This window comes from Pelodiscus sinensis, chromosome 3 (genome assembly GCF_049634645.1).
Source record: "Pelodiscus sinensis isolate JC-2024 chromosome 3, ASM4963464v1, whole genome shotgun sequence".
Taxonomy (NCBI): domain Eukaryota; kingdom Metazoa; phylum Chordata; order Testudines; family Trionychidae; genus Pelodiscus; species Pelodiscus sinensis.
The window spans coordinates 188,302,322-188,329,694 of NC_134713.1; the positions used below are offsets into that span (position 1 = coordinate 188,302,322).

A 27,373-nucleotide genomic window follows, 5' to 3' on the forward strand; every position below is an offset into this window, starting at 1 on the left:
GGCCTGCTCTCGTTTACCCCAATAGCATATACAGTAGAATCTCAGAAACAGAGATTGTCCATCACTCTGAAATGTTCTTAACAGTGTACAAAGCATTATGGTTGTTCTTTCAAAAGCTTTCAACTAAACATTAATGTGCTACAGCTCTGCATGCTATGCAGAAGAAAAATGCGCTTTCCTTTTATTTGTAGTAGTTTAACATTTAACACAGTATAGTGCTGTGTTTGCTTTATGGTTTCTTCCCCCATCTCCGGGGCTGTCTGATTGTGTACTTCTGGTTCCAAATGAGGGGTGTGCTTGATTGGTCAGTTTGTAACTCCAATATTTGTGACTCTGGGGTTCTCCTGTAGTCCCTAAAGGACTTTATGCCATCAGAGAATTTGTGAAATAGAGATTTGTCTTTCCCTCTGTGTTGTTGTGGAGAATTGGTAGGAGACATCTGCTATATACAAACTAAGAGCTCCCCCTGCCAGTAAAGTTCTCTGCTGGCTGTTAAGATTTTGGTTCCTTTGCACCATCTGAGCAGCATCCTGGAGTCAGATCAGACAGGAGAATCTGGCTAATGATTTGTATGTATTCTTCGGAATCCAGAAACGATTGTCTGTTTCAGTTCATAGTGCCTACTGGCATTTCACAAGCCTTGAATCTGGAACCCCCCTATATCCCACGGGTGTGTTGGCACAACAGGCTGTCTCTGTCATCTCAACTTGCTCCTCATCAGAGGAATACACTTAAGAGTGTTCTGGCCTTACACAGCTGTTGTGTGATTGGTAGATAAGGTCAGGAGGTATTGCGAATATTTAGTTTGACCTCTTACATCAGTGTTTCTTAAATTGTGTTCTGTGGCACACTGGAGTGCTGCAAGGAAGCCGGAGGTGTGCCGTGGAGAACAGAGTTCAAAATGGCCGCTTTTAAAGGGACAGGAGACTTCCCCCAAATTCTTCTCTCCCCCCCTCCTCAACAAAAAATCCTTGGTGTTCCTCAAAAAAAAATTGTTTGGTGTTCCTCGGTCTTAAAAAGTTTAAGAAACACTGTCCTATATAATACAGACCACATGAAGTAGGGCATATCTTCCAGACAAACATCCATCTTGATTAAAACATTTCCAGTGGTGTAGAATCCACCACACCCCTTGGTAAGTTGTTTCAATGGTCCACTACTATAAGCTCACTATTCCTACTAAATAACTCACTACTGTTACTATTTAACATTTGCACCTCATTTCTAGTCTGAACGTGGTTAGCTTAAACTTCCAACCAGTGGATCTTGATATAGCTTTATCTGATAGACTGAAGAGCCCTCTGTTATCAAATTTCTGCCCCCCCCAAAGTTCTTAAACTACAATCTAGTCATCACTTAACCTTCTCTTTGAAAAGATACATAGATTGAGCTCCTTGAGCTTTTCACTATTAAATCATGTTTTTCAATGCTTTAATTATTCTTGTGGCTCTTCTCTGAACGATATCTAATTTTTCCAACATTCTTCTTGAATTGTGGTTGCCAAAACAGTCCACAATGTTCCTCTGGTGGTTACACCAGTACTAAACCCCAGGGCAATATAACCTCCCTGCTCCTACTTGATATTCCCCTGTTTATGCTTCCAAAAATGCATGTGCTGCTTTGCAGTCAGTTTTAAACCATGATCAAATATTAACATGAAGTTTCCATTAGTGGTCCATGTTGAAAGGAATTTGCCAATGATCTGAGGGGAGGAGGGGTAGAGAGAGAAGAGGAGGGAGAATTATACCTGTGTCACTATTCTCAAATGGTATTATTAGTATTCTGTGACTGTATTATAAACATGTCTTCTACCCTGACACTTCCTCTCTCTTACCCTTTTGTTTGTTATTTCTGCTTCGTCTTAGAGTTCCTGTTCATTTATCTTAACATCGCACAGAAGTGTGCATGGGGCTTTAAAGGGGCCTGATGCTTTACTCACAGATGACAATGGGGATCTTTCTATTGTTTTCACTGGACATTGGATTAGGACTTAAATAGTCATTAAGAATAGGGTTGTACTCTAATCAGAAGTTCTACTGTTAAGAGGGAGAAGCAATCAAAGCCCTTACAGATATCTAGTATTCAGGCCAGCACCTGAGCACTGATTTCAAAGGCTACACTGATAAAGGAGTAAAATGATGTTTTAAGCAGTGTTTTCTTTAGTAACCTCACAGAACATTCCTAGGTGCTGCATTAAACCTTAACAGCAAACCATTCTGGATCGAGGTGGACTCATGATTAGAAAGGATCCAGATTACCCCAAGACCCCAACTATTTTTGCAGGAGGGATGTTTTTGCAATGCACATGTCTCTGCAGAAAGGCTTAATTAGGAAGAGCAGGCAGCTCTTCAACAGGAGAAAAGTTAAAGAAGACTCTCACCAATGTTTTAGCCAGTATAAAACTCCCATAGCTCTGCTCAAGTTAATGGAGCTAAGCCAATGTGCAACACTGGAGAGTCAGGCTGGGAGCGTACCACAATACAGATATGTTTAAATCAGTTCTGACCTGCAACCTAGAGAGATTAGAAAGAGGAAATAAAGTAGAATAGTCAGAAGGAGATCACCCTTCTACATTTCTTTTCTGTTTTTCTTGAAAAGCTACTCCAAGTGGAAAGGACCTAGATGGCTGCAGACTATACCCTCGTAGAGGTGAGCAGCAACATACCTGCTGCTATCTTGCTGGTTTCTAACACAAGAGGAAGAACATAAAAAATGTGTCCCACCATTGTGATTGTTCTCTGAAATGCAGAAAACACAAAGGGGCAAAAGGAAACAGGGAGTAGTCCTACATGCCCCCCACATCCCTGGTAAAATTTTAGGCTGGTGCCTAGCTGATTGACTGAAGTCACTACCGATCAGTTTTAACATAGCGATAATTCATCCTTTTATTTTGTTTGGATTGCTGATATTTTCAGATTCAAATATTTTATCAAACTAACAATGCTGGAACGGTTCTACTCCTAGGACAACAACTGTTACTGCATTAACATTTCCTTCGATAGCTTGTTTAAGCATTTTGCATTTTTCTTCCCTAAATTATTGCTTTCTTACTTGTACTCGGCAATGCTTAAAGACTCTGTTCAGGACTGGAGATTCATTTTGTTTGGCACTGTACATAGATAACAAAAAGCTCCAAAGATCTATGGTAGAATTTTCACGAGGACTTACCACTGCTTAATGTCTGCTCCCCTCGAAGTCAATGGTAAAGCTAAAGACTTTACAGGGAGCATGCTTCAGACAACTCGGAACTTTGGGGAAAAAAATCTCACTCTTATGATGGAAGTATAAAATGTGGGGGTGTGCAGTCTACAGCTCTAGAGCCAAATATGGCTCAGTACGGAACCAAATATGGCTCTTCTGTCATTCCCAAAATACACACAACTTTTTACATTAAAATGAAAAATAAATTCAAAATTTAAAAAACCGTGTAATTACTCATGTCAAGATGAGGGATTTTTTTGTCTATTTTATTTTTAAATGTTCCTTTTAACAACCATCCATCCTCTCCATGCACTGGGGGTTTGTGCATATTCTCTTTTTATTTGACTGATCAAGAAATCTTTCTGTCACCACACATGATGGTGAACTCTGTAACCCCCTAACAGTAGAAATGGCAAAGAGAAAGAAAGAGATGATGAATACAGGAAATTTCAAAAGGAGTGGGTAGACTTGTATGCATTTGTGGATAGTCTGGATCTCCACACTGTCTCATTTGTAGCAAGAGACTGTTCTCAAATAAAAAACCCACAAAAAACAAACAAACAAACATGAGCAGCATTTGCTACAAAGTACCCCAAGGGTGGTGCATGAAAAAAAAGCCTGCAAGGAGCTGCAGCAAAAAATGAACATTGAACACAATAGCCTGCTGGCATGGTCAAAAAACAGACGGGAGCTTAAACTTCAAGGCTGTGTTTACATTGGCATGATTTTGCGCAAAAACTTGCTGCCTGTCCACACTGGCGGGGAGTTCTTACGCAAGAACACGGACGTTCTAATGTGTGAAATCAGGGCTTCTTGCACAAGAACTATGATGCTCCCGCTCAGGAATAAGCCCTCTTGCGCAACTGTTCTTGTGCAAGAGGCCAGTGTAGACAGACAACATGAATTTCTTGCTCAAGAAAGCCCGATGGCTAAAATGGCCATCGGAGCTTTCTTGCGCAAGAGAGCGTCTGCACTGGCACAGATGCGTTTGCGCAAAAGCACATCTCTTGCGCAAAAGCACATGCCAGTGTAGACACTCTCTTGCGCAAATACTTTAACGCAAAAACTCTTGCGTTAAAAGTATTTGAGCAAAATCTTGCCAATGTAGACGTAGCCCACATGTTTTGCAGGCTCATACAGCATTCAAGAGGTGAAGTCTGTCACTGATAAGGATTACCCGAAGAGATGCATGCTAAAGATTGGTCAAATTTTACAACAAGGACAGGATCTTACAGAAAATCCAAGACATTATTGGCAAACCCAGTTCATGACAGAACTATGAAAAAGGCCCATCGAATCAACAAGGAACAAATGCAAAATTTGAGTACAGCTACTTACTTTTTCTTTTGCTTTGGACAAGACAACTGACATGTATGACGTTAATCAGTTGTGTATTCTGGGATGATATATTTGTGGAAATGCTGTGCACAAAGATATATTACCAATGAAAAATCAAAAAGACATCCCTAAAACTGTGATGAACTTTGTAAATGAGAAAGAAATACAGAAAAAGAAATGACGAATTTTGTAAATGAGAAATACAGTTGGATAATCTTGTGTCTGTGTGTACAGATGGTGCACCTAGCATGGTTGGCAAGAGTAAGGGGATTCCTTACTCTTGTCAGAACAGCTGAACTTCCATTGCATTGTGCATCACAAGGCACTTTTGTGCAATCTTGTGGGACTGAATTCGGAAATGTAATGGGACTGGTTGTTTGCATTGTCAATTAATTCTTGCCCAAGCCCTTAATCACCGTCAATTTCAGTCATTGCTTGAGGAAGTTGATTCTGAATATCCTGATTTACTAAGGCACAATGTTCACTGGTTATCTCGTGGCAAAGTTTTGTCTCAATTTGCCGGCTGCATTTAATGAGATTAAGTCATTTTTGGATATCAAGTGTGTCCAACACATCGGCTACGTCTACACTGGCCCCTTTTTCGGAAGGGGCATGCTAATTTTGAAGGTGGGAATAGGGAAATCCGCGGGGGATTTAAATATCCCCCGCGGATTTAAATAAACATGTCCGCCGCTTTTTTTCCGGCTTGGGGAAAAGCCGGAAAAAAAGCGTCTAGGCTGGCCCGATCCTCCGGAATAAAGCCCTATTCCGGAGGATCTCTTATTCCTACTTCAAAGCCTCAAAGAATAGGGCTTTATTCCGGAGGATCGGGCCAGTCTAGGCGCTTTTTTTCCGGCTTTTCCCCAAGCCGGAAAAAAAGCGGCGGCCATGTTTATTTAAATCCGCGGGGGATATTTAAATCCCCCACGGATTTCCCTATTCCCACTTTCAAAATTATCATGCCCCTTCTGAAAAAGGGGCCAGTGTAGACGTAGCCATCGAGCTTTCAGACTGTGACTGGTTGCTCAAGTCTTACTATCTTGTCAACATCACCAGTCATTTGAATGCTTGCACATTAAGCAGCAAGGGCAAGGAAATACATTCTTGACTCTGCAACTGGTAGTATTTGGATTTGAGTAAAATTTGACTGTCTTCATCTAAGATATCAAGACGGGCAGACTGGCACATTTTGAAAGATTGTGAATGTTTTGTATCAGAGAGAGAATCCAAATAACAGCCTTGATTTACAGCAGCTCACTGGGTTTGTTTCTGAGCTCCTGATGGCATTCAACTCTTGTTTTACTGACTTTTGCAAACACGGTGCTCTGTTTAAGCTTATGATTTGTCCACATAAAGCATCCAATGGAGACAGTCATCTCAGTCAGTGATTTGGATATAAAAATAGCAGGTTTCAAGGAGTCAGATACCGGGGTGGAAAAATTTGTTAAGCTGAATTTTGATTTAGAATGCCTTGTTCAACAACGTGCAGAATTGACAAGACTGTACGAAAGGGCTGACATGAAGAAATTGGAGCACGATGATAATCTGATTCTGCAATCTCGGAAAGAACTTCCTGTCATATACAACACCATGCAGAATGTCAGCTTGGCCTTACTTTCAATGTTTGGCTCCATCTATATGTGTGAATAGACTTTCTCTCATTTGAATCACATCAAAGGCAATTTGTGCTCAAGAATGACAGAAGATACAGCCTGAATGTGCGCATAAAGCTGAATTTGACCAGTTATGATTTAAACATCAAAGAAATGTGCAAAAAGATGCAGCAGAAATCCCATTAAATAAAATCATTGAGTACAATGCTATTATTAATTATCGTGTCAATTATTAGTAATATCAAGTTGTGTATTTTCAGTCATACAAATGGGCATTCTTATACTGGCTCTTTGTTAACCACTTGTTCTGAATTTTGATGTAGTTTGGCTCTTTGGTTTGAAAAGATTGCAGACCCGTGGTATAATGGGAGGCAACAGCTGGATACAACAAAACGCAGGCCGGCCTTAGGGCAAGGCAAACAAGGCGGTTGCCTTGGATCATGTCCCTACAGGGCCCCGCGCTGCCCAGTGCCCACCTGCCCGGCCTTTCACTTGCTGCCCTGGCTGGGAACCGCCCGGCCATGCAGTACAGCCAACCAAAGTGTTCTGCCTTGGGCCCACAAACTTTTTGGCTTGCCCTGACAATAAGACAAGGCAAGCAAAAGGTAACAGCAAGAATAAAGTAAAACATATACTATTTGGCACCATTAAATCTATTAATATAAAGCACAGCGGTAGAACTCATCACACTCCAAATCTATTTCAATTTTGAGTATGTCTTCAATATGTGAGCACAAAGAAATAAATTGGTTTTTAAAAACAGCATCTTGGACAGACTTGTGGCACACACAAATCCCTTGAAATCTCACAATATACCTCAGAAATTATGCGTACAACAAACTTATCTTTTCTTCTAGCCACTACTCAAAAGACTTTACAAGCATAAAAAGGGAAACATTTAAATGCTAAAATTATTTCCTACTATTGTATTCCAAATCACTTCTGTCAAACTAAGGAAACAATGACAAATTGTAATATACAAAATAACACATTTAACATATCCACATAGTTTTGCATGTCTGGTTTGAATGTCACTTCATTTTTCCTCTTTTCTTTCACCATGGGAAATGTATAATATATATTCATACCACAATTTTCATTACATTCTCATTACATCAAAAGATATACTTGCTCAGCAGTCTGCCAAGAGACTAACATTATATTTCTATATTAATCGGTCAAACATCATATTCATTATTAAATATATAGTTGAAAATTGTACACCTCATGTTCTTTGTGTACTTAAATTTCATGATGCTAGAATAACATTCATAGGAGGTTTTCAGACTTCTAAACCAACTTTTCATTCTGGAATTTTTACACCAAATTTCATGTTGTTCTAAATTGTATATTTATCAATAAATCACAAGTGCCTAAAATGAATACAAAAAGTTCAAATGTTAAATTCCAAACACATTTCTTCAGTTTATATTTAAAATAGCAACCAGGCTGATTAATCTGATTTCTTTGTAGTAAAAGAATTCCAAAATGGAGGAAGGTGTTGAAAAGCTTAGTGCTTTGAATACGCAAATGATAGATGTAGATTATCTAATAGCAGATCACCATATGAATGTTCAAACCAGAGTAGGAGTACATTGAAATGAGCTCCCTAAAGTAAAATGGGAATTGAGGTCTCTGCAATCAAAGATAACGAGCAGAACTTCAACATAGATTCTAATTTTTATGGGCAGTCAGTGTAAATAAGGACATAAACTACTGTGAGAATCCAGAACACTGAAAAAACTCGGGGTTCTTTTTTCAGAAGAAGCAATGAGTTTGATAACGATCAGTGCTATGGAAAATTGGTGCATAAACAAAAATAGTGGGAAAGAGGAGCAAAGAAAGTTCAAAAATTCTTTTTTTAGAAATAGAGTAAATAATATTGGTGTAGATAAGTATGTAGTAAAGAAACAAAAAATTGTTACTGAAAAGGATGGACCGATCCAGGAATGCTAAAACCACTGTGGGCTTTAATGAAATGGAACACGGGAAAGGATTACCCGACAATAATATGGTTCATAGTCAACAGAAAGACTTCCATTTTGGCCACGTTATAGTCATGAGAGAATCCCGGTGCATCCAACATGTGATATTTTGAGCACTAAGTAGTGTGAAAATGAATGGCAGGTAGAGAAACTTGGAGATGAATGACAAGTCTGCTTTTCTGCCATTCCCCTAGAACAGTGTTTCCTAACTGGTGCTCCATGGAACCCCAGGGTTCTGTGAAGCAAAAGTAAGGGTTCTGTGAGAACATGGCACTCCCCCACCCCTTCTTAAAGAGAGTCTATTTTGCGGCTCTTTTTTTATCTGGCAGCCAAATAAAATTGGGAAATACTGCCCTAGAAGAAAGAGAACAATAATGGGGTGAGCACTGAATCCTGAGACACAACAGCAGCTAAGAGAGACAAGATGGGTGAGGCTCTCTGTTTTATTCAGCCAACTTCCACAGGCCAGAGAGACAAGCTTTTGAACTGCACAAAGGTCTTCTTCCAGGACGTCATCTCTCTAATATCTTGGGAGCAACATGGCTACAGCAGGAATAAAGTCATAGGAGCAAGACCTGTCAAGCTTATCCAAGATTCAGAGTGGACAACCAGACACCTGTACATAAGAGGCAAGCACGTAAAATCCTGAATGCTGAAAAGATGAGTAGAAATAGTGAAGAAAGATGGTACATGGAATAAACTGCTACAGATAAGTCCAAGAGGATAAGAAACAGCAAACAGGAGAGTTAACAAAATCCCACTTAACACCTTAAACTCGCTAACTTGTACACCAAATTAAAGGAGCTTGAGAACAAACTGAATGATCATGCATGAAAGAAAGAGGCTGCTTACTAAAAAATAACCATGGGCTGAACCCCTCTCATCTGGGACTCACTGGTCTGACATGACCACAGATGCTGCTAGACCAAACAGCCCCGGCCGCAGCGGCTGAGAGTGGTTGGGAGCGGAGCTGGTTTGGTCAGCAGCAGCCTTCAGGGGCAGTGACCTGGAGGTAGAGAGCGGTGGGAGTAGCTGCCACCCAACTGCTTCCAGGATTCTGGGGAATCCCAGGAGCAGGAACCCCAGGAGCAGCAGATGCCACCGCTGCGCGAGGGCCGGAGCTGGGAAACTCTGGAAGCAGCTGCCGCCACCACTACACACAGAGCCGAGGCACCCCGGGAACAGCTGTCACCCAGTGCAGGGCTGGAGTCAGGGAGCAGAGCCTAGCGAGCAGGCTGGGGGCAGCAGACTCAGGCTGGTGAGTTGGAGGAGGTCAAGTCTCTGGGTTTTCCCAGGGCAGCTGCCAGGAGGGGAGCCCGGACACCTGACCTCTCCTGGTCTGGCAAATTCCCTTGTTCCCTGGTCAAGGGAGGTTCAACCTGTAGGAGAACATGCCTCAAAAAGGGATTAGAAAATGTCACTGTGTAGCTAGCCATTACTTTTCTAATCTATGCGTCTCATTCATCTGTGTGACAGAACATGTGGGCTACGTCTACACTTTGAAGTAGGAATAAGACCCTCCGGAAAAGGGCGCTTTTTCCGGAGGATTGGGGCCAGTGTAGATGCTCTTTTCCGGCTTTTTTAAAAGCCGGAAAAAAGCGGTGGACATTTTTATTTAAATGCTGCGGGGGATATTTAAATCCCCCGCGGATTTCCCTACGACGACTGCTGAAATTTACATGCCCCTTCCGGAAAAGGGGCCAGTGTAGACGTAGCCGTGATGTGACTAGAAGAGCTGACTCCCTATGATATGTCCTCAATTAATTTTATTTTTCAACCAGATCGGTACAAAGAAGTTAAGACAAAAAGTTCAGTTTGAGTTAGACTTCTTTTTCTTTTTTAATTGCCACTGTGTTGGGAGTAAAATGTTTCTTTGCTTTGAAATTTAATTTTTAAAACCAACATTTCAATTTGAAAAAAATCCCCCATGTGGCTGACCTGTCTTCAATCAAAACTGACAATGCTGAAAACATACAAACTAATGATAAAGAATGAACAGTGGTCTCCCAGAGTCCCCAAAGGCCAAGCTACAAACAGTGATATCCAATCGTTAAGGGGGAAAAGGAAAACAATGGCTGTCCTAGTTTATCACATCAAACCCAATGACAGAGGACAGCTGAAAGAGAAGACAGACAGAAACATGACGGTGGCAAACCAAAGCCATAAACAAGGCTTTTGTTTTGTTTTCCTTTAATTTTAAAAAAATGGAAAAACCTAAGTTTAAAAAAAACATTTTTGTTCAGAATCCACATGCTGTTTATTATGCTGCAGCAAAAGATAATAGCTTAGCTTTGAAATTATTGGGACCTATCACATGTTTTTTTTAAAAGGTTGTTCTTTGCCCCCTGATGAAGCAATGTTTTATTTAAATTTTCCAACAGTCAATTGAGTGCTCATGGATGGTACTAGATAGACTATCTGCCACGAAGGATGAAGACAACTGTCTATCCACAGACCAGGACCTTGCAAAACAAACCGCTCCAAAGAATCGCTCACAAGTGCTCTGATACAGAGAAACCAACCCTGGGCCTCTCATTGTCACCCTTGTTGACAGTGACAATTATTGTCAAGTGAGAAAATGGTTTGTATTGTGAACACTTACTCTCTGGGAAACTGGACTCAGCCTAACCACTCATTTCACACACCACTAGTCACCTAACAATATTTACATGGCCTAGAAACATTGTAGTGAGCTTCCCTTCCCACACTAGCTCAGATACAGGAAGGTATATTTGAGAGCCTGCAGCTAGATCTAGGGGTGCAATTCCCACTTCACATGGTTACATCTGCACTGGCTCCACATAAGCAAGCATGCTAAAAATAGTAGCATAGCTGCGGTAGCATGGGCAGTGGGAGACAGGGCATGGGCTATCTCCCCCAAGTGTAACTCATCTGATCCTGCTGGGTATGCACTTGGAGGGGCTAGCCCGTGTTGCTGCTCTCTGCTGACTGTGCTACTGTGGCATTCATGACATGCATTGCATGGGGTCCAGCTCACTCTGTTTAGTGCACCTGATCAAGCAGGGCAGTGTGCATACATCTGTGCCCCCTGGGAATCATGCCCTTGGCTCTCGGTGCAGATGTTGCCTCAGAAAAATGGAGAAAGAAAGCATGTTTTTTGTTTCGTAGGTTTTTGGGTGCTGCTGTGCTAGCAAATCCTGGAAGGTAAGTTCAAAGCTCCCTGAAGTGAATGAAAAAACGTTCATGGACTTTATTGGGATTTCGAGTAGGGATGTGGAAAAGTAATCGGTTAACCAGTTACACATTCACATCCCTACTCTAAAGAGGGTTTCTACAGCCTTGTGGGGGGCCTTCTGTGGATAGGGGCTGCTCTGGCCAGGTTGGAGGCAGGAGTTGCTCCAGCATCCCGGCCAGAGTGCCCTCCGTCCAAGACGGGCTCGAGCACCCTGTAGGTAGGGGCTTCTCCAACCCGACCAATGCAGCACTTGCCTGCGACAGGGAAGCCAGGCTGAAGCAGCCCTTCCTGTGGCGAAGTAGGGACTCCTCCCCTCTTCCCCCCAGCTGCCCTCCCCTTTTAATCGATTACTATGTTTAACCAGTTAACCTATTAAACAGGATTTTACATCCCTACATTAGAGCTTGCCCTGTGGAAACAGGCATTGTCAGATGAGGCCTCTGGCTGGACTACAGGATTTTAAGCAAAGTTGACTCTTCTCTTTCATCCTCGTGCTTCAACACTTTACAAGTCTCTTAAACTAGTTTCAGAAGATTCAAAAAGAGGCGGCCTAAGTCTTTTTCTTTCAAAAAGTGAAAAAACATACAAGAGCTTCCTGCTGTGGATTATCTGTCCCATTTCCTAATTTCTCAACCCCCATGCTTCTTCTGAGAGGAACTGAAGTCCCTGCAAATAAAAGTGTGAGCTTCTAATGACAGGTAAAGCCAAAGACCTGACCAGCAGTGGTCACGGAGTATCCCACGGTAAATGTTGGCAAGAGTGGGGTTTTTATCTTAGTGTCTTGGCTGCATTCCATCTCCAGAAATCATATTCTACCTACCTCACATTGCCCTCTGCAGCTTTAATTGGGGATAGTATTCTTTGATCCCTTCTTATTCTAAACTGTTGCGGGGGTTGCATAGTGCTAAAACAATTGCCATAGCCTACTCTAAAGATATGGTAAGATACTTTCCACTAATAGAGGACTATACCTCTAGAAGACAAAAGATATATGGATCAAGTGACACTTAGACCTTTTTTGAAAATAAAATTAGTAACTGAGATCTTCAAACAGGAAATGCCATTAGAAGTGCAAAATATTTTAATATTAGCAGGGGGGAGCTGGCAGTGGCAGCCCCATGCACTGATGGGTAAGGTCGGAACAATTGGTTAACTGATAAAACTAAGGTCTCACTGATTAACTGATTACCGGGATTTTACATCTCTATCTAGAATGTCTAGTTCAAATTCTCACTGATGTCACAGCTTCAGTGAATGTGATGGTTTCTCCAAAGCCCAGTGAAAGTGAATGTGATGGTTTTGTTCACTTTGGCTTCGTCTTCACTGAGAGTTCTTCTGGCAGAAAATATGCTAATGAAGGATTCATTAGCATAAATTGCAATCTCATTAGCATATTTTCTCCTGAAAGAACTAGCAGTGAAGACAGGACTGCAATTTCTCCACATCTTTTTTGAAATGTGGTACCCAGAACTGGACACAGTACTCCAACTGAGGCCTAATTAGTGCAGAGTAGAGCAGAAGAATGACTTCTCATGTCTTGCTCACAACACACACCTGTTAATACATCCTAGAATCATGTTTGCTTTTTTTGCAAGTGTGTCACACGGTTGACTCATATTTAGCTTGTGGTCTACTATAACCCCTAGATTCCCTTCTACCATACGCCTTCCTAGACGGTCACTTCCCATTCTGTAGGTGTGAAACTGATTCTTCCTTCCTAAGTGGAGCACTTTGCATTTGTCCTTATTAAACTTCATCTTGTTTACCTCAGACCATTTCTCCAATTTGTCCAGAACATTTTGATTTCTGACCCCCATCCTCCTTTCTCTGATTCTATTCCAACATTTTCATGGCCACTAAATCAACAGGCATGATAATTTTGACTGAAATGCTAGCATGATGCAGACAATGCAGCATGATGCAGACTTCCACCACCTATGACCACGCAACTACCTCCAAGAGGTGGGATGAGATCAGCTCATGGACCAAGAACAACTGATTGAAGTGGAATGGGAGCAAGACACAAAGGTTATGCTGGTGGACAGAGGAAAACACTTGAGAAAAAATTTGCAACCATGGTGCAGCCTCTTTTGGCTGATGATACACATCCAGAGTTAGGCAATTCTGCCTGTAGTTTTGGAGTGCTCACAATTCCTAGCTGAGGTTAAACTCTCCATACACAGCAGCGTTCACAATTAATACTTCCTGTCATATCAGGTTGACTAGGAGATTGTCTTATCCCGGCAGACATTGATCCTGGAGTTGGTTGTGTTAAGTTTGCTTTCCTGGAATAAAATGTTGTGATACACCCGGTCATGACGACACCAACCCTAAGGAAACTCCAGCTAGTACACAGCATTGCAGCACATCGCCTCCGCAACAGACTATGGCAAGCATGCCGAACCTGGCCCTGCTCTCTACACTAACCTTCCAAAGAGTATCAAGTTCAAGTTCTTAGTTTTTGCCTTCAAGGTGGCGTATCTAACATATTACCTAAAGCTTTGGGCTGACGACCATTGTCAACAAGTCCACTTTTCCAGCACCATGGAACATTCTATCAGATAGGTAAAACTTGTCTATGCAGGAGACACAATCAGAGGGCCAGTCCATCGCTGTGCATCAAACTCCCACAGAAACTAAGGTTTGGAATGGTCCTTATCTCCCACTCCAAATACAGGCCCCGTTCCTTCAACCTGTCTTCTCTTACACACACACAGCAGCATGTACCCTCAACTCCCCCCTAAAAATCTTCACCAATAAAAACTTACATGCACTTGCTAGTCTCTTTCTGGGGAGAGGATGAGAGAATGAATCACACATGACAGAAGTCAGTTGTGTTGCTTCAGGCCCTACTGGAAGGCTCTCATAGGGATGAGAGCCGCATAAGAACCTATATAGAATAGAAGCAGCTCGTGATGTAAAATCCTGTTTAATTAGTTAACAGGTTAAATGTTAGTTTAACTGGTTAACTGATTAAACGGGGGGACACTGCTCGAGCTCCCACTGGTTAGCCGTAACTGATAAGCTTACTGGTTACCCGTTATACCCGTTAGCCCTTAACATCCCTAGAAGAAACTTTCTGGCTACGTCTAGACTGGCATGATTTTCCGCAAATGCTTTTAATGGAAAAGTTTTTCCGTTAAAAGCATTTGCGGAAAAGAGCATCTAGATTGTCACGGACACTTTTCCGCAAAAGCACTTTTTGCGGAAAAGCGTCCGTGCCAATCTAGACGCGGTTTTGCGCAAGAAAGCCCCGATCGCCATTTTTGCCATTGGGGCTTTTTTGCGCAAAACAGTTTTCAGCTGTCTACACTGGCCCTTTTGCGCAAAAGCATTTCCGGAAAAGGGCTTTTGCCCGAACGGGAGCAGCATAGTATTTGCGGAAGAACACTGACAATCTTACATGAGATCGTCAGTGTCCTTGCGCAAATTCAAGTGGCCAGTGTAGAGAGCTGGCAAGTTTTTCTGCAAAAGCATGTGCTTTTTCGGAAAAACTTGCCAGTCTAGACGCAGCCTTTGTGAACAGATAGCACTTTGCCTGTCACTATCAAACGGCACAAAGCAAATCCATATCCTCTATGCGCTGAAACACTTCCTACCGCAGACGGCAGAGAACATGCCAACATTTTAAGAACTGCCTACTTCTTGTGCTGTAGAATCTTCACAAGCAAATGAAGGGATGATTCTGTAAAACAGTGTTCAGATTACTGCAGCAGGAATACTTGTGTAAATAAGAACTCTCCACTGAAATAAGGGTTTGCTGAATGAGGTCCTAAGTTTAGCAGCAGCAAAATACATGCTAGCGCATAGAATAAAATACTTATGACTAATTTGTCTCTGGTATTATAAACTGCCTTTGCTTGAAGGACTCCAAGAGCAGCTCACTATCTGGTTGCATTTAGGCATTAGTGAAAGCACACTATAAATCCATAAAAAGTGCATCCCCTCACACAAGAGGGCTTGAATCACCACTGTATTTCTCCAGCCCGTGCAATACTATAGTAACGCAATGGTGAGTCACGCCTTTTGTCTCTTTGCTGCAGTAGTAACACCTGTGCGCCTACACATAGCACATCCCTTGCAGGAGCAGAGAAGTGAATAGGACTGAGGTTAAATCAGTGTCCCTCCCACACCCCCTGCATGATGCTGCTACCAGCACATTCTGGTCAGCACCAGAGGCACAATGTGCACCAGATGACTGGGAACTGTGGCCAGGAGGGAATAGGGAGAACAGCAAGAATAAAAAATAACGGACAGAGAAGCAAATTGTTTAATTTTATGGTGGAAGTTTTATCTGAAATTCTTTCATCTTCCAACCTAATTAATGAGGAGAGTTAAATTAATTAGAGGGCAAAAAGAAGTCAGACACAAAACCTCACTTTTAAAAATGCTGGAATCTCTTTCATTGTTGGAAAAAGCCAAGGTTAGGGGAAGTATAGGTTCCCCTCCCCCCCCCCCCCCGTAGAGAGGCTGAATTAAAAGCCTTTACATATAAAATACTTTTATTTATAGTCTGTCATCCTGTCGCCACACTTTGAAGTTTATAGGACCTGATTCAGAAGATACCCTTATGCAGGAAAGGCACTTAAGAATGAACTGTCATCTCCCCCTAGTCCTGATTTATTCACTCATGTAGGGCCAAATTTCTGCTCATCTGACTCATTCAAATATTTCTACTGAGGTCCTAAAATGTCAGAGTCTATATTAGATATTAGTCATAAACAAAGTAGAAATTATCATTTTTATTTACCCACTTAGTGACTGACACCAATGATTCAGGTCAGAGTTTAAAGTCTTAAAAATTTTGGTATACCTTCAGATCTTGACAGAATTTTTCCTATTCAGGGACATTTCAAAATGGTTTTGGCACAGAAAGTTCCTTCTCAGGTATGACAAGGTGCGTTTGCAACAGATTTTATCAAAAGAAAAATTTATTTAATCGTATAGCTCCACTAGCTGAATAGCTTGGCAGAACTAGAAAAACTTCAAAGACAGAGTAGCCAAAAAAAAAAAAAATAAAAATCGATGAGAAGAGAGAGAAAGTAGGATATCTGAACACCTTTCCATAACCCTTGACTACAAGGATCACAGAAGAACAACCTGTACAACTGTATATATCAAGCAACCTATGCATCACACACACTGCTGTTACATGACTTACTGAAAAATAATTATAAACAGCAATGACCTGATCTATTTTTTATGGTTCTCTTTACTTTCTACATTCACTTTTCACATAGGAATTCAATGAGTTAGCAGCATACATCCTGTGCTTCAACAGTGCAAAATAACAATTGTTCTAAATACACAGAACCTGCAGTTATCACAGCAAACTTTTTTTAAAAGGGATTTCAGATACCAAGTATGAAAACATCTGCCCAGTAACATTCCGAAATGCGGGGCTTTGTATAGAGCAGGCTACAATATTTTTTGGCTAGAGGATAAATCCCTGCAAATTATGAAAGCTACAGAGTGATACATTTCCATCTGTTCAAATGCTCATAGACTCTCTGCATTTTAATGTCTGTTACAGAGATACTCTCCCAAATACATAACTGCAAAATCAATTCAGTTGGGAAGTACATAAAATGTTTTATACTACAAATGGGAAAACATTATGAAAATATTGAACTGCTAAACCCATCATGTGCTTACAGGCACAGACTTACTTTATAACAGATAATTTTATAAAACAGGATATAGAGACTTCTTGGAAGTCAGCAGTCAATAGATTTTAACAGCAGCTGGTCAATTAAATAGATACTAGTTTACTAAAATTTTCTGAAGAGGATAACTTTTCCTTTCTTTCACCCTTGCATAGTACTTTCAAAAAGAACTCCTATGGGAAATGGTATCACCTAGCATTTCCATTTGCCCAGATGTTTTCCTCGTTAGCCTGTCAGTAAAGGCAAATTCAGGGTAATTCTAATGATAGCAAACACCTCATAAAAAAAACTCCTCTCTAAATTTACTTTTCTACAAAACATAATTTTAAAGCATGTTGTGAGCCCATGAGGAAAGAAAGCATCATTTACAAAATATTATTACTAGAAATCTTGCAGATATTAAAAAATTGAATGTCAGTCTGGTGATAAAATTTCAGTGTATAAAACAGAACACAACCATGGTCCTTATTTAAGACACTGCTGAATTCTGACCTTCCACTGAGTTCAACAGGAAATTTTATGAGAAAGGGACTGATACTGCAATGTAAAATGCATGGGTGGACTCCTTCATTTGGAAAGACTCCCTTAAGCTAGTGATTTCCCACTGATCATTGCAGAATAAGGGCCCAGGACAATAAAGAGGGCTGAATATGAGCCCTCTACTTTATTCACTAGAAGGAAGAGTGGATCAGTTTTAATATAGTTACACTTAAATGGATTATGTATTTCCTGCCAGTTCTCGGAATGGTGTATATTTCGTTTTTCCTATACCTGCATTTAGATAGAAACAATAAACTAGTTGGTATAAAGCCCCAAAGAAATGTAAGATTTATTCAAATTGAAGGGCTTTTAATGATCTTTTGTCTTCCACTATATGTTTCAAGTCATTCGAAAACTGGCAACAGTAATACCATGAAGAAGAGTCATCTAAGGCAGTGTTTCTCAACCAGTGGTACAAGTACCCTTAGAGGTACTCCAGAGAAGTCTGGAGGGTACCTCAACACAACTGAAATTTGGAGAAAACTGAATTTTTGTTGTAAGTTTTACAGCACTTTATTATTTATTCATTACTTTTTACACCCAGAAAAGCACAAGAAAGAGTGCTCCAAAATCTACTGAGATCATTTCAAGGGACATTATTCATTTTGGTCTCAGGTTAATAGTACTACCCACAGATTTGGTCTTTTTATTGTTGAAATGAGAAGTATTTCCATCAGCAACAAAATCATGAGAAAGTGATTTATACTGAAGGGTGAAACTGACTTGTTTTTGGTGTTGCTCTTTCTTTTCCACACCTCTCATCCCACCTGTGGCAGGTGGAGAGGTCTGCTTTCAACAATTACTTTGACAATTTCACTCAGAAGTCAGCAAACATACAGAAACTCTCTCCAGACATTTTAGAAATAACTGCAACTGTACAAAATCAGCTAAGAAATCAAGCTAGGCGCTACTTCTATCTCCTTCTTGCCCACCTCTTCCCGCATCCCAAGACAAGAGAAATGCAACTAGCAGTTTTAAAAACTAGTTTTATAAATGGGTGTTTGTGAATAGCACAAAGTCGGAGACAACGTGTGTGACAGGGGAGGGAGAGAGATGATGCGGTGGGGAAGGCAGGTGGGTGCATCAGATTTCAGAGGTTCACTCCAATTGGCCCTGCTAGCTTCCACCCCTACATCTCACTAGTCTAGTGCAGGCTCCGGAGCTTGCTTGAATTCACCCCTTCTCAGTGCAAACACCAAGCCACTTCGCAGGTATTCAACCAATCCATCTACCTCATTTTTAAGGCGTGACATAAAACAACCGAAGACAGCAGCATAGATAGGGAGCCGGCCGGGCAACGAGGAAGGAGGGAATTCAAGTTTCCTCCCACCAGACCCCCTACTAGGTGAATGCCTGCATGGGCATAACAGCAGAGCTGTGCAAATCACACGGGCCTCTCAGGGTGCATGGGGGGCCGGGCCCCAGGGGGTGGTGGAACAGTTTTCATAATGGTGTGTGTGTGTGTCTGTGTGTGCCACTGAACCGAATTGTACATCCTGCATAGAATGGAAACCGCTCCAAGTCAGGGGGTGCTCCAGCACCTGTGTCCGCTCCGCCTGGGGCATGATACAACCACGGGGCTGGAAGAGACCTCAGGCGGTGATGGAGTCCCTGTGCAGCATGGACCTGGGAGCACTGTGCAGCCCCCGGTCCGTGCCACCGGGGCACAAGTGACGCCTGGTGGCATTCGGGAAGCGCCCCCCCCAATCCACCCAGCATTTCAATTGCTAACCGGGGTGACCCTCCCTGTTCCTCTGGGTGCCCCCTCCCCCGCAGGCACCCCGGGGCACTTTTGGGGGGCTGCCTCTCCGCGGGGATCCGGGCTCAGGGGGGTGTCCAGCACCTGGGGGGGGGCTCTATTTTGGCTGCGGGGCATAACCCGCAGCAAAGTTGCCCCCTTCCATCCCCCGCCCCCTCCCCTTGGCCCGGCCGGAGCGACCCGCCAGGGCGGACTCACCTGCAGGGGGCCGCGGGTGGCGTTGGCCGGCGGGGGCTCGGGCGCGGCGCGCAGCACGGTGATGTGCAAGGTGAGCAGCAGCAGCCCGAGCAGCAGCAGCAGCTCCGCCGCCAGCCGCACCATCCTCTTCCAGCGGGCGGCTTTAGGGCCCCGCGGCAGCCGCCTGGGCGGGGGAGGAGCCGCCGCCGCCGCCCCGGGAGCCGCGGCCCCGCTGTCCGAGCTGCCGCGGGGGGAGGCGCCGCCGCCGGCCCACGGCGGAGCCACGTCGGGACGGGAGGCCGCGGGGCAGCAGGTAGCGGGGCCCGGGCCGGCGGCCGGCGGCAGCGGGGGCTCGGCGGGCAGCCCCGCGCGCCGGAGCCCGCATGGGCTCGCCAGGGGGGCCGGCGAGCCCGGCAGCCTGCGAGCGGCGGGGGCCCGGGCCGCGCTCCGCATCCAGCGGGAGGCGAGCGGGGACCGGCCTCGGGGCTCTCTCACATGGCGGGCGGGGGGCGCCGGGGCCAGCGCCGGGGGCGACGGGCGGCAGGCCGCCGATTTCCTCCCCCACCGCGGTGCGGGGCTGGGCTCTCCCTCCCTCCCTCCCTGGCACTGCACGGGCTGCCCTGGCACTAGTGCCTTGCACGAGCTGCCCTGGCACTAGTGCCTTGCACGAGCTGCGCGCCCTCCCGGTCCCCCCCTCGCACTGCACGGGCTGCCCTGGCACTAGTGCCTTGCACGAGCTGCGCGCCCTCCCGGTCCCCCCCTCGCACTGCACGGGCTGCCCTGGCACTAGTGCCTTGCACGAGCTGCGCGCCCTCCCGGTCCACCCCTCACACTGCACGGGCTACCCTGGCACTAGTCCCTTGCACGAGCTGCGCGCCCTCCCGGTCCCCCCCCTCGTACTACACGGGCTGCCCTGGCACTAGTGCCTTGCACGGGCTGCCCTGGCACTAGTGCCTTGCACGAGCTGCGCGCCCTCCCGGTCCACCCCTCACACTGCACGGGCTACCCTGGCACTAGTCCCTTGCACGAGCTGCGCGCCCTCCCGGTCCCCCCCCCTCGTACTACACGGGCTGCCCTGGCACTAGTGCCTTGCCCAGGCTGCGCGTCCTAGCACTAGTGCTTTGCACGCGGTGCGCTCCCTCCCTCGTACTACAAGGGCTGGGCTGCCCTGGCACTAGTGCCTTGCCCGGGTTGCACGTCGTAGCACTAATGCTTTGAACGCGCTGCGCGCCCTCCCGGTCCCCCCTCGCTCGATACGGGCTGCCCTGGCACTAGTGCCCTGCTCGGGCTCTGCCCTCTGGCACTGCGGCTCTGTCCCCAGCGCGCCTGGCCGGGCTAGCCCCGTGCCACAGGCACCTCCCCGCTCCCTCGCTGCCCCTCCGCGCCCACGCTGCGTTCAGCTCCGAGCGCGAGGTGCCGGAGCCCCGCGGCGGCTCCTCCTGCCGGTGCTGCGGGCTGCTGCCTCGGGGGCTCTCATCGCCTCGGCGGGACAGCGGCCACTTCCCTTTGCCCCCACGCTGCTGCGGGCTCCTGCTGCCCTTCGATCCCGCTGCCGACTTCTCCCCCGCTGGGTTAATCCTGGGGAGATCGTTGCCTGCCTCCTCCCCCAGGGGCTAAACTCCCAGCGCCGCAGCCGCGGAGGGACAGGGCTGCAGTTTAGCAAGAGGCTCTGCTCGCGCTCTGGATCCTTGGCTCCATCTCTCTCTGTCTCCCCTGCACTGGCCCTAGGCCTCCACTCACTCTCTCCTGCCCCCGTGTGTGTGTGTTTGCAAGTGGCTGGCCCTCTTCTTCCAGCCCCGCGTTCTCTCCCCCCCTTTCTCTTTGGAGAGCAGTAAACTCGGATGCCTTTATACTGAGCTCCCTCCCCTTTTCCCCCTCCTCTTGGTCCCACTTCCACCTTCCTCCTCCTCAGCCCTCACGCTGCTGCTCCTGTTGCAGCCGGGTCGCTTTTCCCCACTGCTTGTGGCTCTGCTGGCGATCCCCCTGCCTTGCCCCATGATAGGCTATGGGGGAGCCAGCCTGCTGCCAGCACTCTTACGTCTCTGCTCTAGGAAAAGAACCAGTGGGCACAGTTCTCTCTCTTGCTCTGCTCCGCTCCGTGCACAGTCATTGACACCAGTGCAGAGTGGGCATAAAATGCCACTGAAACAGAATGGAGGAAGTTTATACCTACTTTGGACTGGGGAAAGGAGCTAAGCAAAGTGAAGGGCAGTAGAGAATGGGAGTCCTTTATATTCCCCACTCCCTTCAACTCTGCTTTGCTCTCAGGGATTTGTAATTTTCCTGGGAAAATGCTTCCGTTGGTGGGAAATTTGTCCATGGGATTAAAATTAATTTTCACTTAAAAAAAAATCTCTGTTGGTGTAAATCAATGGAGCTGCATTGACTCCTATGGAGCCAGGCTGATTTTCACCTGGGGAAGATGTGGCCCTGTATGGGGGTGTTTTGTTTTGAAGTTATAAAGTTGCTGAACAAAATGGAAATTTTGGACTCTGACATTATTCCACCACAATTCATTCTTGCATAAGCTTTTCGATGTTGGTTAGTAGAGACCATATTAGTGATCAGTATCTTTAAGCATTGGTGATAAAAATAAAACAAAATGCTTGCAATTGCGGAAAGACTGATTTTTATTTATTTATTTTGCAAATGGACACTGCATTATTGATATGAAAAATGGTGCTTTACTAAGTAAGGAGAAGTTTAATGTCCCCAAAGTGGTTTACAGTCTGATTTTATCCAGAAGGATCTTTATGGGATAAAGGCCAACCCCTTCTTGCCTTACATGAATCCCTCCTTCATTTTCTGTTATAAATTGTGAGGGTCCCCCCTTTTCTCTCCACTCTGCTCATCTAAGGAAATGGGTTTTTCCCACAAAAACTCATGATACTATCCATATTATATATAGATATAGATAGATTTAGATAGCTATATGGATAAAGATAGATATAATTTGTTAGTCACTAAGGTGCTACAGGACTACTTGTTTTTCAAAAGTGACAGACAAACATGTCTACCCCTCTGAGATTTATGAATTGTCCTGTTGTCCACAGCAAAAGGTGAATGTGAGAAAAAGCATGCAACATTTGGCCCTTGTGAATAATCTACAGCTTCATGGTACAGAGTCGTTCTCTGGCTTACACGTGTAAATTGGCCATTAGGCTGCTTTACACCACTCTGTGTGCGTGCTTTCCCCAAATCCCCACCACGTACATCTCAGCTAGACCAGAGAATCTGACCCCAAGGGGCGTGACAGGAACTGCTGGGACCTGTGGTGGCTTTTATAGATCTGAATAGATGAACACATCAAAGAATGAATCAGAAGAGTGTCTCATATCCTTCCACTGAAGTTTTTTTTTTAATTAGAACCATTATAAAATAACACCAGACCTGAAGTAACTATATTAAGGTAACAATGAGGATGTGATTAAAAGCCTCAAGCCCTAAGAAGTTCAGATTCAAGAATTTTTATTCATTAACACATCCCATTGTGTCTCAGTACTGCAGCAGATGTGATCTGCACATCTGTGCACTGATCAGAACGAATATAGTCTCTCATTTGCCTTGATTTGGAAGCTATGTGGGAAGTCACACATAACATTACTTTAACATGTGTTCATATCTGCTCATGACACATTTAAATGAACACAGCCAGACCTGAAAGTATTGCACTGATATACTAGTGTACGCAACTAGCACAGGCTATAAAAGAGCTATGAAAAGTAGCAACATTTCCCAAACACATGTCTTGGATATTTAAAAAAAAATGAATATATATATACCAAGAAGTATAACCAGTGATATGTTTTAAATATTTTTTTTTGGCCAAATTCTCAAAGACACTGGTATGACTCTGCAAGTCAGAGATGTTTCATGGTATAAAATCAGTGTAAGGAAGCAGACTCCGGGCCCTTTCTCAGAATGATGTGCCCAAGAAAGCATTTGATTCTAACATTTTTTCAGAACATTTGCCTTGTGTGTCTGATGTTGTAAGCCCCAGTTAAGCAGAGTGGATTGCACTTCTCCCTTAAGTGTCCACGTGAATAGTAACCACCCATTCCCAGTTTTTGCCTGGACGACATGTGTTCCCACTCTACATAAGTGCCATCACTCATGTATAATTAGTTTAACTACATACCTAACAGGCTCATTTGTTCCCTCCACCTGTATTCTGTCTTTGGGCAAGTGCACGGGGGAGTTGGAGAGTGTCAGTGAAATATAAACGTGTGGTGGTAACAAGGCAAAGATCAGTTCAATGGCTTTACGTTTTGCAAAATTCTTAGTTGAACGAATCGAGTTGATTTGAAGTTGTGCAATAAAAAAACCCACAGATGGTAACTGTTGAAGCTACTGGCATAAACTAAACTCTGGGTTCAGTCATTTAAACAAAATAAAGAGAAGATTTTTGAGAAGTGGCAGAAAAATTACTATACAACCTGGACCATGGACGTTGCCATGCTGGAAAGGTGGAAAATGTAAAAAAATAATCTTGCTCCACTGGCTTACTAAAGCCTAAAACCTTCAGTTCCTCTCTGTGGATCCAGGTTGTTGGGGGAAGCTGGAAGCTTGGTATGCGTTTTCAGATATGAATGTTACAAATCAGTGGCTAGAGAGATGGAAAGATCATAATGCAAAACAGTTTGAGGGCAGGATAGTGACAAAAAATGTGGATTGGCTGCTGAACTCTGGGTAATGTAAATCCTCCCTGATCTTATGAAAGACTATGAACAAACAGAAAGGCATCTTTAATCCAGATGAGTCTCTACCAGTGCGTGTTTCCTGACAGGGCATTAACTTCTATGTCTCAAGCTGTTGTGCAAACATGGCAAAGGACAGAGCAACCCGGCTACTGTTGACAGTGAGTGGATGGCAGCAAGGAACGAGATTCTCTTGTGAGTGGAAAAAGCAAGAATCCACATTGTTTTCAAAATCGAAAAAACATCACTTTTAGCCCCATGGGGGCACTGACTCTGAGTGGATGACTGCAGAGATATGGACAAACAATTGCACAACAAAATGCAGTCTAAAAAAGCAATTCTGCTCTGTGTCTGTGGCGTGGCTCACATACACGAATCAAACCTTTTTAAGTAGCAAACATGACTTTGCTGGTACATATAGCAGATTGAGGGTCATAGCTTGGAGCAGAGGGAGACTGTCTCTCAATCTCTCAGCAGACTTGCTTCCCCAACTACAATTTCTTCACTGGGCAGAGAAGTGAAGGCTCAAGAGGAAGTAGGATTTCAACTGGAGACTGCAGACAGGGCTGGCCTTACCATGAGGCGAACTGAGGCAGCCTGCTCAGGTGCCAGACCGTGGGGAGAGGGGGGTGCCACTAGGACCCAGAGTGTAGAAAATTGTGTCTGCTGCTGGTGCATATGTATTCTCTCTGCTCTAGATGCACAGAGATGGTGAAGTGCCATGAGAGGAGTAGAACAGGAAGAAGGCAGACTTGAGACCTTTCAAAGTTTTGGCCCAAGCAACGGGTCATGGGGGCATCATTTGAGCTCCCCGTCTCAGGTGCCAAAATGTTGTGGGTCGGCCCTCCTGCAGGAGCAACTGCTTGGGGCATTTTGGGGGCTCCAGCTGTAATAATTACAATACCTAGCTTTTATATAGTCCTGTTCATCAGTAGTCTTGAGGGTGCATTACAAAGGAGGTTTGTATTGTTTGCTGTAACTGAGACGTAGGGTACGTCTAGACTAGGCATACCTGGGTTGTCGACAACTCCCTTTGATGTCGGCAGGGGAGCGTCCAGACTATCGCGCTGAGCCGACTAACAGCTGATCAGCTGTTTGTCGGCTCAACGCGGCAGCCATGTAAATTTAAATGAAGCGGCGATTATTTAAATCGCCGCTTCATTTTACTCTGTCGGGTAGCCTAATCTACATGCCTCTGGCGACAGAGGCATGTAGTCTAGATGTACCCACAGAGACGTGAGAAGCTGAGACACAGAGGTGAAGGGACTTATCCAAAATCACTCAGCAAACCTGTGGCAGAGCTGATGGTAAAACGTAGGTCTCCTGAGTCCCGGTCCAGTGCTCTACTCCCTGGGAGACACTGCCTCCCACTCCTGGCCAATAGGTAAAACTGTAGCATCTTGGGTGTCAAGAGCCTCCTAACAGTCTGTTCTAGGTGATGTGATGTGTCCCACACAATCCCATTGGCTTCTCTTACTCCTTGTGAGGAGCAGGCGGGGGCATTCTCTGAGTTTAATTTAGTGAGTCTATAGTAGACCCACTAAATTGAACCTCGGAAGATTGACTGCGGCAGCGTCAATCTTCCACGTAGTGTAGAAATGCCCTAAGATAAAGGAGTCCCTCCTCCCTCTCTCCCCTCCTTGCCCAGACTCGGAAGGAAGACGGTACTGAAGACTGCTGCTCCTCTCACCTTCATCTTCCTGTCCAGGGACAAAAACCAGCACAGACAGTTCATACTGGGAATGTGAAAGAGTAGTCGAGTACATAGTGACAGATGGCAGAACAAGGAGCAATGGTCTCAAGTTGTGGTGGGAGAGGTCCAGGTTGGATATTAGGAAAAACTATTTCACTAGGAGGGTGGTGAAGCACTGGAATGGGTCACCTAGGGAAGTAGTGGAGTCTCCATCCCTAGAGGTGTTTAAGTCTTGTCTTGACAAAGCCCTGGCTGGGTTGATTTAGTTGGGATTGGCCCTGCCTTGGGCAGGGGGCTGGACTTGATGACCTTCTGAGGTCTCTTCCAGCTCTATGATTCTATGATATGATGATTAACCGATAAGCCTAATCTTATTGGTTAATCTCAACTACTCACATTCTCCCCCCCCCCTTGCTGCATCAGAGGCAGCAAGGGTGGGGAGCAGGAGCTGGTGCTGGGGTGGAGGAGTCATCTTAAAAGCTGATTCCCCCCAGCACCGGCTCTGTGGTGTTGCCTCCCCTCCCCCGTTGCTGCCTCTTTTAGAGGCAGCAGCATGGCGGGAGGAGGGGGCAGAAGGGAAGGTTGTCATGAAGCAGCCTCTCTCTGTGGCAAGCCTGGGCCAGCCGTGGGCAGAGATTGCTTTATGGCAGCAGCCGCTGTGTGGAGGGGGTCCGAGCTCCCTGCGGACAGAGGTTGTTTTGTGCAGCGTTTCTCCCCCCTCCTCCCCTGCAGCAACCTCTGTCTAGGAGGCACTTGGATCCCCCGCAGACAGGGGCTGCTCCCACTGTACTGCAGCCTCTGATACAGAGGCAGCAGCGTGGGGCAGCAGGCAGTGGGTCTGTTCAGGGAGCTGGTTTTCAAACTGTCTCCCCATGCAGACTGGCTCCCCCCGGCACCCTGCGGTGCTGCCTGTAAGTGTGGGATGGCGGGGGGCTCCCCAGGAGTGGGGCAGGAACGCAGTGGCTGCTGGCCCCGTGCCCGGAGACTATAGAACAGTTGAGTAACCGCTAAGAATTCATACAGTTACTCAACTCTTCTATACCCAATAGCTAACATCCCTAGTTCATACAACAGTTAAACGGCTCCTTTCCCTTCTGCTCTCCTGAATTTAGACTGGGAAAAGAGGAGAATGTGGGGCCAGAATGCAGCGTGTGGGGAAGGATGAAAAAGGAGGGTGAGGGTGAAAGATGGGAAATTATAGGGGAAATTATATAGTCAATTATAGGGGAAAACTGAAAAAAGACAGGCATATAGAACAGCCCCACTCTACAGATTATGCCCTCTGTTTACCTCACTGAGGGTATGTCTAGACTGCAGGGTTTTTTCGGGATACAAGAGGTATCCTGAAAAAACTCTGCCGTATATAGGGAATGCGTTTGCTCTTCTGCTTTTTTTTTTGGAAGAGCAGCTGCACTCTTTCGGAAGCCCTGTCTTCCTCAGTCCATGAGGAAGATGGGATCTTCAGAAAGAGGGGTTTTTTTCCAAAATTTGGCCCAGTGTAGACGGGA

The 27,373-nt window shown here is 44.9% G+C and overlaps 1 protein-coding gene across 1 annotated transcript in view; it reads right to left on the minus strand.

Moving 5' to 3' along the window:
• The window catches only part of ISM1 (isthmin 1), a 64,468-nt gene extending 42,907 nt beyond the window's left edge, over positions 1 to 21,561 (minus strand). Inside the window, exon 1 of the mRNA XM_075925653.1 lies at positions 19,497 to 21,561. Within this exon, the coding sequence (XP_075781768.1) occupies positions 19,497 to 19,928 (432 nt within the window). The 5' untranslated portion in view covers positions 19,929 to 21,561. The remainder of the gene's footprint in view (positions 1 to 19,496) is intronic.
• Positions 21,562 to 27,373: the final 5,812 nt, after the last annotated feature.